This window comes from Physeter macrocephalus, chromosome 16, assembly GCF_002837175.3.
Source record: "Physeter macrocephalus isolate SW-GA chromosome 16, ASM283717v5, whole genome shotgun sequence".
Classification (NCBI taxonomy): Eukaryota; Metazoa; Chordata; class Mammalia; order Artiodactyla; family Physeteridae; genus Physeter; species Physeter macrocephalus.
In genome coordinates, this window is record NC_041229.1 from 73,862,638 (window position 1) to 73,879,143 (window position 16,506).

General features: G+C 47.4%; 1 protein-coding gene across 1 annotated transcript in view; it reads right to left on the minus strand.

Annotated features, from left to right (window-relative positions):
• LOC114487943 (neuron navigator 2) overlaps nt 1-16,506 on the minus strand; it is a 107,018-nt gene that overhangs the window by 38,878 nt on the left and 51,634 nt on the right. Inside the window, exon 3 of the mRNA XM_055091475.1 lies at nt 3,202-3,340. Within this exon, the coding sequence (XP_054947450.1) occupies nt 3,202-3,340 (139 nt within the window). The remainder of the gene's footprint in view (nt 1-3,201; nt 3,341-16,506) is intronic.

Here is a 16,506-nt window from a genome sequence, read left to right on the forward strand (position 1 = left end):
GTACCTTTTCCCGGACACTGCAGCCAGACTCAGCAGCTCTCCTGGAGAAAGCTGGTCAAGAGGCTGTCAGGCCCCAGGCAGGGAGATGCTTTGCCCAGCACACTGAGAAGCAGCGAGCAGAGGCTGACGCTGGGTGTCTGGGCACGGGTGCCCCATCAAAGACCCTCCCCGTGCTCCTCGACATCCTTGAGGAGACAGTCACTCACAGACCAAGGGGACTTCCATCCCCCAAGGATCGCTCCTCTGTTACCGGCTGCCGCCTCTCTCAAGCAGGGAAACGAGGCTGTTCCTTAGGCTTCCAGACGATAGCTCCCCTGTTCCTTAGATGTACTTCCTTTTGGCTGGTCTTCAGAGGCTTTTCAAATATGAAAACTTAGGCAGGCAACCTGTCCTCAACCTGCTTTCCCAGTGGACACACTGGGCTACTTCTTCCTGCCTTTCCACGCCTCGCCTGGGATGCTCGGCGCTGCGCATCTGTCCAGGGAAAGCCATATGCGATGGGAACCTGAATGAGCCCTGGGGAGGATGGCAGCGCACACCTTCCCGCTTCCTGACGCTGCTCCGAGAGGAGTAACGGCCCTTAGCCTTCCTCACAGTGGTACAGGGGAGGAGGGGAGAAGGCTGCACTTTATGTGGATTCAGATACTTGGAGATGCTCCCTGGACAGGAACAAAGGGATGTCAAAGAAACCATCTCAGCAGGAATCTTTGTAACTATGGGTGCAAGTCTACATTTATTTTATTCCAAGACCTACTTGCTTAATTTTTATTTAATTTATTTAATTTATTATTTATTGATTTATTTTATTTATTTAATTTTTATTTAAATATTTTAAACTCAGGTAGTTGTAGAGCAGAAAACAACCCAATAAAAAGTAAACTCTTTACAACCCTTGACGTTATCTTTCTGATCTTGGTCAAGAGACATGCTTGTGTAATATTCTTGAAGCTTTTCTGATGTGACATTTGCTAGATGAAAGCGAAGAGCTGGTCAAGGAGGAGGGGGGCCTTGACATTAACCAAATTCAAATGCATCATTTGTAAATCCCAGATGTTTACTCTGTATCAATGTGGAAAACAGATTCTAACTCCAGGTTTGTGGGAAGGGAACAAAGACAAGGAGACTGTTCCAACAGTGTTTTGTTGGCTCAGTGAGCATTTTAGGAGCAAGCTTCTTCCTAACCTTGCAAGTAAACAAGAGAGAAACCTACTGATTTACAGATCTCTGTCTCCTCTCTGTCTCTCCTTCTCTCTTAGTTCCCCAGCTCCGTATCTAAGAACCGTCTAGAAGCTTGGTTGTTGTTACCTTGAAATTAAAATGAGTCTCGGAAAAAAAAAAAATTAGTGTCCACAAGGAAAGGAAAACGGTGGCTATCTTTTTTTTTTGGCTGTGCCCCACGACATGCAGGATCTTAGTTCCCCGACCAGGGAATGAACCTGGGCCACGGCAGTGAAAGCACCGAGTCCTAACCACTGGACTGCCAGGGAAGTCCCGGAAACTGTGGATATTATAACGTTTGGCAAGTGGCAGGGACACAGTCTGGATGGGTGTTTCTAACTTGTGTCTAATAACTAATTAAACAGTGACCAGTTGGTGGTGTGGCTTAGGGTTTTTTGGTTTTTTTTAAATTAACTTTTTAAAAATTGAGGTATAACATTCATATACTGAATGTACAATCTTAAGTATACAATTGGAAGAAATTTTCTGAAATTAACATATTACATAACTACCCCTCAGATCAAGATATGGCACATTATCAGTACCCCCCAAATCTCTGGGCTGCCTTCATTTGGGTAGTTTTTTTTCCCCTTAACCGCCACAACCCACCCTTGTTTGCCAATGATCATTAGAAATTCAGGCTAAAAATGAAAACTCAAGAAGTCATAGGCAATCCCAGAGGCAACACCTAATAGATTTCATCAGGCAGTCTGTGTTCACATTTCTGTGGTACAGAATTAATCCCACACTCTGACACATCCTTCATTTAGGCCTGTCCTCAAAGAGAAAGATACCTTTGAAAGCAAAGAGATTCCCAAAGCTGCTCCTATCTGTCCAGAGTGAGAAAGAGAGAAGAAAGGAAGCGGATGTGAAAGGAAGGGAGTGAAAGAAGGGGCTGTGTCAGCTCTGCCCTCAAAAGGTCCCTCTGGGAGACTCCGTCCCCATCAGACCTTCACATGGGTTCACCCGAGGCAGTGAGCCCCACTGGTGGGAGGGACTCATCATGAAAAGGATTCCGGTCCATATATGCCAGTGCCACCGTGGTTGACCAGTCCTCGCGCCGATCTGTCCCAGCGTGGGGACTGGTGGTGAGGATGGCACCTCGCTTGTCCGTCCACTAGTGAAACGGGCTTATTAGAACCAACCCCTCTGACCACTAAGGGAGGCTATGAGGGGAAGCAAACACACCTGCGCAAAACTGCTTTGGAAGCACTGCATCTGAAACACTAAATCAGAAAGTTTAAAGCAGGGGTTGGAAACTCAAGTGCCTCAGGACGGGCAGGTATTTGAAGGGTGTAGCTGGTTGGCACACAGCGGCATGGGTGCCCTGTCCAAAGGCGGGGACACCTGGACATCTGTTGGTTGTGGAGAATATAGACTCAGGAAGGCAATATCTTCTGATTTTTCAGGAGAAACCAGAAGCTCACTATCATGTGAAGTGATGAACTTTAAAAAACTTGACATGCAACCCCATTTAAAAGAAGAGTGATACTGTGGGCCAAATACAATACACTGGCAGGAGGATAGGGCCCACAGATCAGTTGGGACGTACTGGTCTTCCAGCCCAGGCTTCTTAACTTTGTTCCCACCCCAGCACTCTTGAGGGATCAGACGAATGCCATGGACACACGCACTCCAGACTAAGAACGGCCAGTTGAGCCCAACATCCATTTTTTTTTTTTTTTTTTTTTCTTTTCCAAATAGATGATGAAACTGAGGTCCGGGAAGGAAACAGGATTTGCCAAGGCCACCACAGTGAGAGTGGTGAGTCTCTCCACTCCCGTTTAGCGTACCCCGACACTGGACCCCCGCCACTCCCTGCAGGTAGAGGACAGAGTCAAGACATAACAGCACAGGCATCAAGCAGGAGGTCGGGCCTCATCTCACGGACCTGGAGATTCTGCGCACCCCAAACAGCCCCCTTGGCCCACAAGCCCAAGGCTCTCTGCTGGCAGGGGCCTTGGGAGGGACCCTGTTCCTTACCTGGACATCCAGGCTCTTACGCGAGGAGGCAGGCGTGTTGGCATAGGAGCCGATGGAGGAGCTGGTGTTGATGTCATCCGTGCTGAGGTTGTCTATGGTGTCGCTGATCCCGCTGCTGACGGAGCTGCTGTCATCCCAGCTGCCAAGACAAACACAGCCTGAGCACCGAGACCTCACCCTGCGTCAGCTCAGCAGCGTCTGGTGACACAGACAAGTGTGTACCATCCCCGAAGGCTCCAGTGTCACAAAGCCCCAGACAGAGCTCCTTTGCCTCTGACGTGACTCATCTTCAAGGGTGCCATCCATCCGTTTCGTCTGGCAGCTGGGTGAAGTGGCTGATGTGTACCTTCCCCTGAAGGGTGGGCACCTCCCTGAGCAGACGTGGCTAGACACCGACATCCTGCCTACCCCATCCTCAGCTTCACCTCAGAACTTCAGAAAGGCCAAGGGCTACCTGCCAGGCCTAGAGCCAGCGGAGGAGCAGTGGGTTTGGGGGCTGGAGCTGAAAGTGGGGCAGAGAAAGAGACAGCAGTGGCACCCTCCCTGGGGCTCAGAGCGGGAGAAAGAACTGCTATGTGAATTCCCTGGACTCCACTCCTGGAGCAAAAAAGCCAAGGGAAGGAAAGTGCAAAAGTCAGCAAAACCCAGCAACTCCATTGGCAGTCCTAACTCTAATAATATCCCAGGAGGCATCGAAAATAGAGTCCATTTCTCAACCCTCAACTCCATCGAGACCATCGTCCCCCACCATTCAAGTCAAATCTCCAAGCAATAATTCTTCTTTTTTCTTCTGCCTTGCCTCCTGCTTCCCAACACCAAGACGTTCAGTCCACCTCCGGGTCCGCCCGCCTCTGCTTGCAGAACCTCTCCCAGTGTGCACGGCCCTCCCCGCCCCTGCGCCCTGCAGTTCCAGCCGCTTAGCTCTGCCTCGGTGACTGCCAACAGGCCGGCTGCGCTCCGTGCTCCTCGTCTGCTCCCAGACCATCTATTCTCCCCACAGCAGCCAGAAAGATCTTTGTGAAACACAAATCAGATCTATTGCTCCACTGCTTCAAACCCTCCAGTGGCTTCTCAGGGACCCAAACTCTGTACTCTGGCCCTCAAGTCCCTGTGATCCAGCCTCCCCGTCCAGTCCTGTCTTGGGCCCCCCTCCATCGCTCACTGGCTCTGGGTTTTCGTGTTCAAGGCTTTGCATTTACTGTACCTCTTCTTGGTCACCTGTCCCTTCTTCCTTCTCACTTGAAGTCAACTCCCCAGAAAGGCCTTCCCTGGTCCCTCTATCTTCAGTGCCACCTCCACCCCCCGCCCAGCCAGCATCAAGCCAGTTGCATTTTCTCATTTGTTTGGTTGCAGGGTGGCAGATACTCAGCAGGTACTCAATAAATACTTGCTGATTTAAACACATGGGAGTGGGAAGTTGAGGAGGCTATAAAGTAAGCTTCCAGCATCAATGTTAACACTGCTCTACTTGATCGAGTGACAAAAGGTAAGTGTTATTGTTTTTCTATTGTACAGGTGGAGAAACTGAGGCTTAGAAAGGTAAGGTGCCTTGCACAAGGTCAGACTGTAAGAGGTGGAGCAGGACCTGGATCCAGCTGCCCCAGCTTCAGAGCCACCCTCTTTTTTAAAAAAATAAATTTATTTATTTATTTTTGGCTGCATTGGGTCTTTGTAGCTGCACGCGGGCTCTCTCTAGTTGCGGTGAGCGGGGGCTGCTCTTCACTGCCGTGTGTGGGCTTCTCATTGCGGTGGCTTCTCTTGTTGCGGAGCATGGGCTCTAGGCGTGTGGGCTTCAGTAGTTGTGGCTCGCGGGCTCTAGAGCACAGGCTCAGTAGTTGTGGCTCATGGGCTCTACAGTGCAGGCTCTGTAGTTGTGGTGCATGGGCTTAGTTGCTCCGTGGCATGTGGGATCTTCCTGGACCAGGGATCAAACCCCTGTCCCCTGCATTGGCAGGTGAATTCTTAACCACTGTGCCACCAGGGAAGTCCCAGAGCCACCCTCTTTACTGTGATGCCAGACGGCTCTCTATTACATCAATTTTCAGTGCACACGGGCATACGACATGGCCCACTTCCCCAGGAGGAAGCCCAGGTTCGGGAGGCTAGCATATCCCAGAGCAGGAGCGGCAGGGTCAGTATCTACACCCGGGGCTGTGTGATAATGAAGCATAGACTTAACCACATTACTCCACCACTCAGCCCTCCACAGTGAGCTGTGCCTCACTGAAAGGCCTGCACAGAGGCAGCCTCATGCCTCAGAAACGCCAGCGTCAGAACAATTCCACTCCTAGGTATACATCCGAAAAAACAAAAACACTAATTCGAAAAGATACATGCATCCCAATGTTCACAGCAGCATTATTTATAATTGTCAAGATAAGGAAGCAACCTAAGTGTCCATCAGCAGATGAATGGATAAAGATGTGGTATGTACATACAATGGAATATTACTCAGTCATAAAAAAGAACGAAATTTTGCAATTTGCAACAACATGGATGGACTTAGAGGGCATTATGCTTAGTAAAATAAGTCAGAAAAAGAGAAATACTATAATGATAGCACCTACATGTAGAATCTAAAAAAATACAACAAACTAGGGAATATAACAGAACAGGAACAGACTCACAGAGCAAATGCGTGGTCACCAGTGGGGAGATGGAAGAAGGAAGGGGCAAGATGGGGTAGGGGATTAGAAGGTACAAACTACTCTGTACGAAATATATAAGCTGCAAGGATATATTGTGTAGCACAGGGAGTACAGCCAATATTTTATAATAACTATAAATGGAGCATAACCTTAAAAAATTATGAATCACTATGCTGCACATCTGAAACAAATAATATCGTACATCAACTATATCCCGAAAAAACAAACCAGAAAAACCAAACAACAAAAAAGAAATGCCAATATCTGAGATTCAGAAAGCCAGGAGCTCCCCATACTCCCCCAAGTAATCAAAAGGAAGTTTCAGTTTGTTCCACCAGCTGGTAGGATGCCTGTCTGAGCTCTGCTGATCAGGCAGGAAGACGAGGCTTAGTGGAAACCTGTTTTCATCACTTTTCACTTCAGCCCGCCAATTTGGCTTCCTAAAGCCCACCTGGAGGGTCCCACACACGTGCAGGGGAAACATGCGAAGGTGGTTCTCAAGTAGGGAGGATAAAGGCAGGAAGTGTGAGGGCTCAGGAGGGGACTTAACGATGAATTCACAGGGCCTGCAGCATCCCGCAGCTCTGGGTCTTAGCCGACTTCCCTCCTGTGATTCCACTGCTTTGGCCTGGGCTCCATCCGGTTCTGAATCCTCCTTTAAGGACTTCTCCAAATACTCTGGCCCACCCTCACAATCCCCTCTGAATTCCCACAGTCTTCCGCATTTGGGTTCATTCTATACACTCCTGCAGTTTTCTAGTTGTTCTCCATATGACGGTCTGTCCTACTTTCCAAGTATATGCAGGGGTCTGCTTAGTGATAGTAACAAGTGCATCCCAGGTGTCAGGCATCATGCCAGGTGCTTCCGATACATCACTTATTTCTCCACTCTTCATATCACACCTGTAAGGGACCTATTATCCTCCCCAGTTGACAAATGAAGAGGTCAAGGCTGAAAGAACCAGTATTTCGCCCAGTGCCGTTCAGTCCACTTTGGAATTGGGTTTAAGACGCTGAATTGTCTAATTTCAGAACATGCGCTCATCACCCGATTTTTCACAGCAGCCGTTGGCTGAGCACTTGCCAACATGCCAACTCTCCAGTATCTGCACGTATTCTCAGCAACGCTCCTACTCCCTCACAGGTGGCCTTGCTTCCTAATGAGGAAACTGAGGCTGTGAGAGCTGCCGTTCAGGGCTCTCTGCAGATGCATGGCAGAGCTGTCAGTGAAACCCTCCCTGACCCTGAAGCCCACCTCCAGAGCAGCGCTGCCACGGCAATGCCAGCCTCCCATCAGCTCCATCTCCAGGCACACAGTACGTGTTTATTAAACACCTCCTGACTGAACTCACGTACAGGAGAGACAGGCAGGGCAAGTTCTGACGCAAACGCAGCCCCAGCAGTGGATTCTGAGCCCGGCTCCCTCCCACTTCAGCCTCTGACAAGTCACAACTTCCTTGCCTCAGTTGCCTTATGGGTGACACATGGATGACACCACCTAGGCTGGCAACTGTGGAAGGCTCTGCTGGGAAAAGGGTGACATAACAGATGGGAAAGGACTCTAATCCACTCTCATGATGAAAAGAAAATCCCATGAGTCTTTAATTGCATCTGCTCTCTGGGGTTAGCAATTTAACGTATCTAAAATTTCCTATAATCCAACGAAGAAGAAAGAGGACAGACAGGAGACAAGTGGGGCTGGAGGGGAGGAAGGAGGGAACTTAGTAACAGATGCCCATGAATCCAAGCCCCAGATTTTTTTGCTTTGAAATTGTACCCGCTCTTCCTTTGTGGCCTTTCAACACTGAGATGCCGTTGCAGAGGGGCATGTGGCACTTATCACGCACACGATTCTTTCCACTTCGGTGCCCAGAGCATCATGCGGCTATGATGAGATTACAGGAAGTCCTTGAAACTGAGCTGGCCCAGAAAGGGCGAACCAATGATCTACCCCACAGAAGAGTGAAGAGGGGAAATTAAGGAGGAGGATGAAGGAGCAGTGACACAAGGGAAGTCCATGCTGAACAAGAGCAACCTTGGTGTCCCCCAGGGCTGTCTGTGTGCCAGAAACCAGAGCCGTCCCCACACTTGGAAAACCAGCCATGTCTCCCTCACTTCTGGATCTTTGGGGACATTGGCGGATCTATCTAGATATAAAATCACTTAGCTCCAACTTGTCCTTTCCCTAAAATTCAGGGTATTATAAATGGTCATGAGCCACCAAGATCAAGGTCAGTGAGTTCCAAGAAGCATCCTAAGGAAAACTAGGTCCATAAGATGCTCTGTGATAGCAACAAGAGAATGTGGGGTATGCTAGCCCCCTCTTAGAGATTCACGTTGTCCATGAACTTTTTCACAGTTACAAAGTGCTGGCACGAGCTCTTTAACTTTGCCTAAAAGAGCACTCCCCCCACAGGAGATGCTGAGAATGACACACAGCTCTGGAAGAAATGCAAAGGAAGCCTAGAGCTGCCTCTGACCCACTGGCCCCTTCATCCTTACCTGCCTTAGAAGGCAGTTAGCACAGAGGCAGGGAGGCAGAGCCAAGAGGAATGACATCACATGAGCTCCTGCATCCAGTCAGACCAGAAGCCAGAAGCCACTTCTGGGAGACCCAACAGTGAGAACGAATAAAATTCTTTCCTTTTGCTTAAAACTAGTTTGCTGGGCTTCCCTGGTGGCGCAGTGGTTGAGAATCTGCCTGCCAATGCAAGGGACACGGGTTCGAGCCCTGGTCTGGGAAGATCCCACGTGCCGCGGAGCAACTAAGCCCGTGCGCCACAGCTACTGGGCCTGTGCGTCTGGAGCCTGTGCTCCGCAACAAGAGAGGCCACGACAGTGAGAGGCCCGCGCACCGCGACGAAGAGTGGCCCCCGCTCGCCGCAACTAGAGAAAGCCCTCGTGCAGAAATGAAGACCCAACACAGCCAAGGATAAATAAATAAATTTATATTTAAAAATATATATATATTAAAAAAAAAAAAACTAGTTTGCTTAGGTTTTTGTCACTCGGTATACTTGTGCTAACTAATGGGGAATTGCAATTTGTTTCTAAAACGACTCCAGACATGTGGTTGAGAGTCAGACAGGAAAAATGTGGAAAGCATGCAGAATTCATTCAGGCAGTAAGAACATTAGTTGAATCCAATCAAGTGGCAAAGGAAATTAGGTACAACCTGGGATGGGGTACAAGTCTACTGACCCAAGTCGGGCGATAAATGTTGAAAGAGGTTACAAAACATGATTATGACTCAAACTTGAAAGAAACCCAGAGGATTTGTGTTTGCAGTGCGGTGAAACAAAATTCCAGGTAACAGGCTCGAGGGACCCAGATGCACGGGAGAAAGAACTACAGTGTACTCAGCCATGGCTCCAGAATAATCATTCTGGAATATGATTTGACCATTCCTGCATCCTGCTCTTGAATCTGATTGAGAAAAACCACATGATGGTTCTGAGCCCACCTGAGAGGATAAACTTCCTCCCCTCAGTTGGGAGTAAGTGACTTTAAATCCTGGAAAGTTTCAAAAAGATGAAGGGAGCTAATGAAATAAATCCTAATATTAATACTTAAGTTTAGGGTGAAAGCTTTGTGATCACTGGGGTTATCTCTATATATTTATAATATTTTAAAAAATATACGGCATATTAGAGAATCTAAAAAGAATAGTCTTGTGATTCGAACCTAAATGAGTACTGATTTTTGATTTGAGATTTTTAAGATGAAAGATTTAAGAATTGGATTCAGACTGTAAAAAGAAGTGAAGTGTTTTGGACAAACTGAAGTTATAAATGTCACAAATTATTTGATTTGCAAGGGTTGTTTAAGTGCGTAGAAAGATTTTGCTTGTTAGGCTGCTAAAGTCTACCCCATCCAACATTTGGAGAGCATGAGGAAACCAGGTATGTTAAGTTTATGAATGCAACCTGAAATATTTAAGGAGGGAAATCCCTGGTGGTCCAGTAGTTAGGACCTGGCGTTCTCACTGCTGGGGGCCTGGGTTCAATCCCTGGTTGGGGAACTAAGATCCCACAAACCTTGCGGTGCAGCAAAAAATAAATAAAATAAAATAAAATATTTAAGGAAACTTAATTATCCAAGTTTGCAAACAGTACTAATTAAATTCAAGTCTGAATTAATAAAGCGCTAATCAAATAACAAGTGGAAACGTTCTTAATGTATACAAAAATACTTGACTTACAGATAAGATTTCTAAGAAAACATAGGTTTCAAAATTAAAGCTTCAACAGTTGAATAGTAAAACCTAATTAATTCTAAGACATTCTTTTTGGGTACAAAAGCATTCCTCAGACATTTAGAAAAATGTTAAAGCAGATTTCATTTTGTGAGTGAATGAATGATTTTTATATGAACGACCAGAAGAATAAATGAACACAAGACAGCATCTACTCTCTTCACCAGTTCTTCCCGCTCCACTTCACCTTCACTCTATATTGTAAGACTGCCAAGACTACTCCAAAAGTCTTAGTGGAAACAGCACTGTGTTCAATAGCCTTGGGAAACAAGCGGAAGAACTCTGGGGGCCTCCTCCTGCCCCGGGTTCTATCATAGGAAACTAAAAGGGACGTGGGGCCCACAGCTTGGCTGGTTCGTCTTTTTTTTTTTTTTTTAATTTCAAAACAGCATATGATGTTTATGCCCTATAAATTCTTTGGCTGGGTCATCTAGAGAAATGGCAAGAAGATGCTTCCATTGACTCCTCAGAACCATCAACACAAAAAGATCATTTCCCCTCCAGATCACAGCCATGTCCCTTTTTCTCTCCTCAATGAAAGGTCCTTCACTGGTGGTCATATCAGGGCACAACTGCAGTTACAAGTGATCAGATTGGAAGATGACCTTCACCTATTTTTGCCAGTGGGTGGGTGGAAAGAATTCCACCAAACATTTGCTATTTTACTTCAAGACTCCTAAACTCAATGTTTTTGAGTCCCGAGCCAGGGGCCTTGAATTCATTTTGTCATCTCACCCCATCAGCCAGCACCCTCTACATGCCAGGCACCACGTGAGGTTCCGGGGGGTACAGTGATGACTCAGTTGTCCCCACCCTTGACCGCAAAGCCGGTAGATGTGACAGACAAGAACACATAGCTCAGACACAAAGGAAAATGTAAAATGGGAAGGTCAGCAAAGGAAACTGCACTGGTTTCAGATACTTCTACAGCCTTCAATAGCCCCTCAAACCACCAGCCAAGTGCCAGCACAAGTCAATAGACGGCAGCATGCCAAAGCCCAGGCCCACCGATGCTCTTTGCTATGCTGCTCTCTCCTTCAAGGCTTGGAAGTGGCAAAGCCAAGGAGCCAGCAGAGCCAGGCCCTGGCCCCAGCCCTCCCCAGAACTGCTTCCTATTAGAGTGTGGACATGTCACTTACTCTTAGTTCCCAGTCTCTCACGAGGGAGGTGGATGCAGCCATCCCAGAAGTGCTTTCTAACTGCCATCCTGGGAGTTTAAGCTCAGAGAGAAGCTAGTAGAGGCAAAGGGGCACTGAAGGTCCCCACTGGTCAGAGCATCTCCTCTCATTCATTCAGTAAAAGCTGCCAAAGAAGTAACATGCGCTTCCTAGTTTCTGGGCTTCTTCGTTGCTGATTTCACCCCTTAAATGATTATCTTTAAAGCCCACACTGAGTCTTTTAAATATCTGAACTAGGTGCCAATATCTTATACATAGGAGATGATTACTTAGCCCTGAGTTGTAACTGCTCTCTTTAGACAGACATGTGCTTTCCCATTTGACTCAAGCCCCCATCTGAGCCTTTGCACTCACATAAGCTACCTGACTGACCCTGCAATTTGAGTTTGAGACCCTCCTACAGAGGCATTACAACCCAATCCACAGTAGAGGTTCTCCATGAGACCACACTGTTTATCCACAAAGGAATAACATGCAATCTTACCTAATACTTAAAGCCACCATTGGCGGTGTTTACCAAATGCCAGGCGCTGTACTAGGCATGGTACATGGATTATTCCACCTCCCATTTTCCACTGGATGAACCGAGGCTAAGAGCCCAGAACTCATCAGGATAGGACTCAACCAGGGTCTAATGCCTCTCATCAGAAAGAGAGTACATGTAGGTCAGCTTCAAAGTCTCTGTCTGCTAGCCAGCCGAATTGCAAAAGAACCTCGACTGGCTGACAGCAGCCAAGTAATCATATCAATGAGACCCCATGTTGGCCAAGACACAGCATTTTAACCAGAGCCAAGGCTCTCCAAAGTGACCAGAAGATCCATTAAAAAATGGAAAGGCCCGTAAGACAAGGAGATCCAGTTTCAGAGTCTTACAAGAGATTCTGACATCACTGTGTCAGGAATTCAAATGCCACTCAGAGGGCTTAAAGCACAATTTTAACAGCCCAAACACAAGCTATCTGCTATGAAAAACGCAGGTGAAAGAATCATAAATTACTCCAGCCTCTCACACTCCCTGTTTTCCTCACTGCTGTAGGGAGTTCGCATTCCATACAACCAAGGAAGAGTAACCTGCTTTCACCAGACCCTCTTGAGAAATCACCTCTAATTTGGACAAATTTTTAATATTGAGCTCTTCTGGGGAATATCTTGATATATCAGGAATCTGTAATGGTTCTGAATTAATGTGATACTATATTTACAACTTCATCTTCCATGAAATAAAAAGGCAAAACCGAATCCCAAGGTTAGAGGGATGATTAAACAGATTTTCCCACTAGGATTTACACGCCCAGGCATGAGGAAGCCTGGCTTTCAGCAAAAAGACTCTGAGAAGTTACTGAAGGATCTGGAGGGTCATTACACTTTCCAAATGGACTCCCTGTGAGATAATGTTGTTCATGCAAGGGAAAGACATGCTTAAATGACGTTGCGAATAAAATCAGACTGCAGACAAATATTAGCTCTCTGCTCACTAATAAATCAACCACAGCCGGTTAGCAGAGATGAAGTACTGTAACTCCGGTTCTCAAAAGCAGCCTTCACAAAGCAATGGATCCTAATCCCCTCTCCCCCAAAACCCCAAAGACTGGGTCTACTTCCAGAAGGCCCTCACCGTTCTCAGAAACAGTCTGGACGGCCCCTGCCCCGGTCTCTGCCTCTCTCCTGGTGACTAAGCCCGCACTATGGAGCCACCCAGGGCTGTGTCCCGGCCTTACCTGCTCACTTTTCCAGTTCTGCTCCAGAATCACAGCAGAGCTCATTTCCAGGGCCCTGTGCCCCCCACCAGACAGCTGTATTCACTTGCAAAAGCCCAGACTGGTGGAACTTGTTTTCTGGCTATTGTTCAAGGCAATTGTTCCTGTGAAACCCCAGGGCCCAGAGGAATGAGATCCTTTGGTGTGGATGAGTAAGCAAAGCCCAACCAGGGCTTAGCAGCAAACCCAGGGGAAGGGAAAAGGTTTGGCGATCTCCATTTCCCACCAGGTATGTTAACTATTTCCTCCCCAGGAGATTTTCTCAGGAGCATCACCTCCTCCGACCACTGCCGGAGCCTATTAAGAAAATCAGCCTTCAAAGAATGCAACAGGACTCCTGCAGAAACCTACCTTTCGCTGCCTATCTGAGAATGATAAGGGCCAACTTTAATTGAAGTTTAAAGCTGTGCCAGACTCCATGCTAATTATATGACTTGCATTCTTTCGTTTAATCCGCCCAACTCTATGATAAAAATAATAACTAGTATTGACGGCTTACTTATATTTTCTCCTGGGTACCATGAGATAGAGACTAATTCTATACCCGTTCTAGAGATGAGACAACTAACGCTTGGAAAGAAAGGCCCAAAGGTCATACAACTAGGAACTGTTGAAGCTGGGATTCACACACAGATCCAAGAGCGTTCAACCACCTCATTTATTTATTCATTTGACACATTTTCATGAACACCTACATGTGTATTAAAAGCACTTTAAAGTTTTCCACATGAAAAAAAAGATAGCTACTTGAAAACAGCGATGAGCAAGAAAGCCACCCTTCCTGTCACCCCTGGGATCAGCCTACAGGGTTCTGCTGTTGCAAAATGACCCAGAACCTGAGCTCAAATGAAAGAAAGGACAGAATTAGATACTAATCCCAGTAAATTTAGTCTCATCTAGCAGTGGGCTAGGGTACCATAAACCCCCAAGGCTCTGCATGGAGGCAGCATATGCTCTGGAGGAAAAAGCAAAATAGATCTAGGTTTGAACCCTGGCCCTGCCATTTGCTCTGTCAGAGCATCTTCACCTCCAGGAGACCCAGGTTTCCTCCTGTGTGATCTGGTGCTAATTAACGCCCATTCCTCATAAGCCTTTTGTGGGACCACATCAGATCTCCAGGCACAGAGGAGATAACCAGCTCCTGTCAGCTGCAGTCCTGGATCCAGGGACTTTGCAAGGACCGCAGGAAGGAGACACAGGCCCACAATATGAAACAGATGATAAAGTTCTAGCGCAAGAGCTTGCTGCCATAAACGGGCAGTGTCCCAGGGGAGAAGCAGCTTCTACAGACAGTGCCAGGTGCAAGGCCAATCATTTGAGGTGGAGAGAGGGAAACAGGAACCCCATAAAGAAGGCTCCAAGGGGATTTAGTAGCACTCAAAATGCCAGGGGTTGAGTTTCACCCCACGGCACCTTTGTCCCATTTTGGTAACTCATTCCTTCAACAAGTAGGTGGTCCCCTGAGTAAGCGTGAAATTCCTCCTTTGGCTCCAGGGGCTGGTTGGGCTACAAACCCCAGAGCTCTGGTCCAGATGCCCTATACCCTCATTGTTAGAATAGGCACCAGCGTGTCTGCCGGCCTCAGCTACACAAAGGCCTCTCTCCTCCAAGGCTCCACCAGAGAAGGCTGCTGACACTTGGTCCACAGCCGCCTGGCTTTTGCCAAAGATCTCAGCAAACTCGTCCTGTTGTGCTGTTTACCAGAAGACATGAGTACCCTATACATCAACAGAATTCAGCAATAGCTAATGAAAATAGCAGCAAACACTTACACAAGCTGAAAAGTTTTAATAGTGGGCTCCAAGCACTTTGCTAAAGCACTTTACATATGTTGTCGCACACACTCCTATTACACTATAAGGCACAAACTATTAACGGTCCCTTTTTATAGATGTGGAAACTGAGACTTACAGGGGCTATGGTGACCTGCCTACGGTGCCAGAGCTAATAAATGGAGCTGGATTTGAACCTAGATCTGCGTGGTTCTAAAACCCAAGCTCTTCTTAACCACATTCATTCAACCTAAGAGCAGAGGCAAAGAAGCTTTTAAGCAGATCACAGTCATATAAGAACTCTGAACTCTCACTTGTTCTCCAAAAAACCCAGGACACCTTTTAATGCAGTCAACTTATTTCAAAAACATCTCCAAGTAGTTAAAGATAAGCTGGGGTGGGGATCCCAGACAGGGCACTGACTGGCTGCCCTAGGTCTAGAGTAGGTGGGGGGATGTGAGGGTCCCAACATTTCCATTAACACCGCCCACCCACACATACTCACACTCACCTCCCCATACATCTTAGGAGTCCGGGAACCTGAATGCACAAAACAGAACTACAGTTGCCTCAGGGCTGCCGGTCAGGGGTCTGCCCTTAAGCTACATCTTCTGGGGAAATGGGATGGGGAGGGAAGGGAACTCAGGTCAAGAAACAGACACTCAAAATCAGCTCTGGGATCCAAGAGCAGCTCAGCCCTAGCTAATTAGCCACCCCCGTCACACATGTGAACTGGCTAGTGCCAAGGCTGGGTCAGCATTAACATTCTGGGTGTACAACCTCTCCCTCCGGGACTCCATAAATCCAGCTTCTTGGGAGGCAGCTGGAGAGTTCCAGGGCACAGTTCCAGCAGCCCAAGGCCAACTCCAAGGCCACTGACCTCCCCAGATTTGACTTTCACTTGGGCTTCTGACCCCCTGAACCAGGTACAAAGCCAACCAGCACAAATCCAGTCACAGATTCATCCATGAGTCCGAAAGCCTCAAAGAGATCAGCAAACTCCCAGGTAGGTCCTGCTGCCAAAGCAGTTACTTTTTAATACCACCCCGCTCCAGAAACAAGCCGAATCTGAGAGGCCCAGGCAGGCCGTGCTTGCAAGTATCATGTGCACTTTGGTGAGTCCTCCACAATAAAAACTGCCCTTCATCCAGCTGAATCCGCATTTAAGCTTACAGATCAAACCATCCTGAGCCATCTGCCAAGCCCAACAAGGAGGGCAGAGTGGCGGCCAGTCCCAGCTTTGCCTAGTATCTGTGTGACCTTAAGCACGTTCCCTAACCTCTCCTGGCTCCCAATGCTTCACCTCAAAATTTAAAATAATATTGCTGGCTTTGCAAGAAAAGTTAAATGAGACAATGTCTGTTAGGTGCTTGGCAAGTAGTAGGTGGCAATGAACACTGTTTTCTCTTCCCCTTGTCTGGCTTGAAAATAAAAATGCTCCTCTTTGGGCAGCTTTAGAGCAGCCCTAACAAACAAGGAAAGTACTCCTACTTAAGTCTATGCCATCTCTCCCAGAGCCTAGTTTCCACAAAAAAAACCCACCTGGTAATTTGCAGCGTTAGTAAACACAACCACAAGTTCACCCGGCTTCTTAGACTCCAAACAAAACCTCCAACTGCAAGTCATTTCAATCAGGGCCCTCTGAACCACCAGCAGCCCTCGCCCTCGCGCGGGGCCCACGTTGCCTCTCTCTAG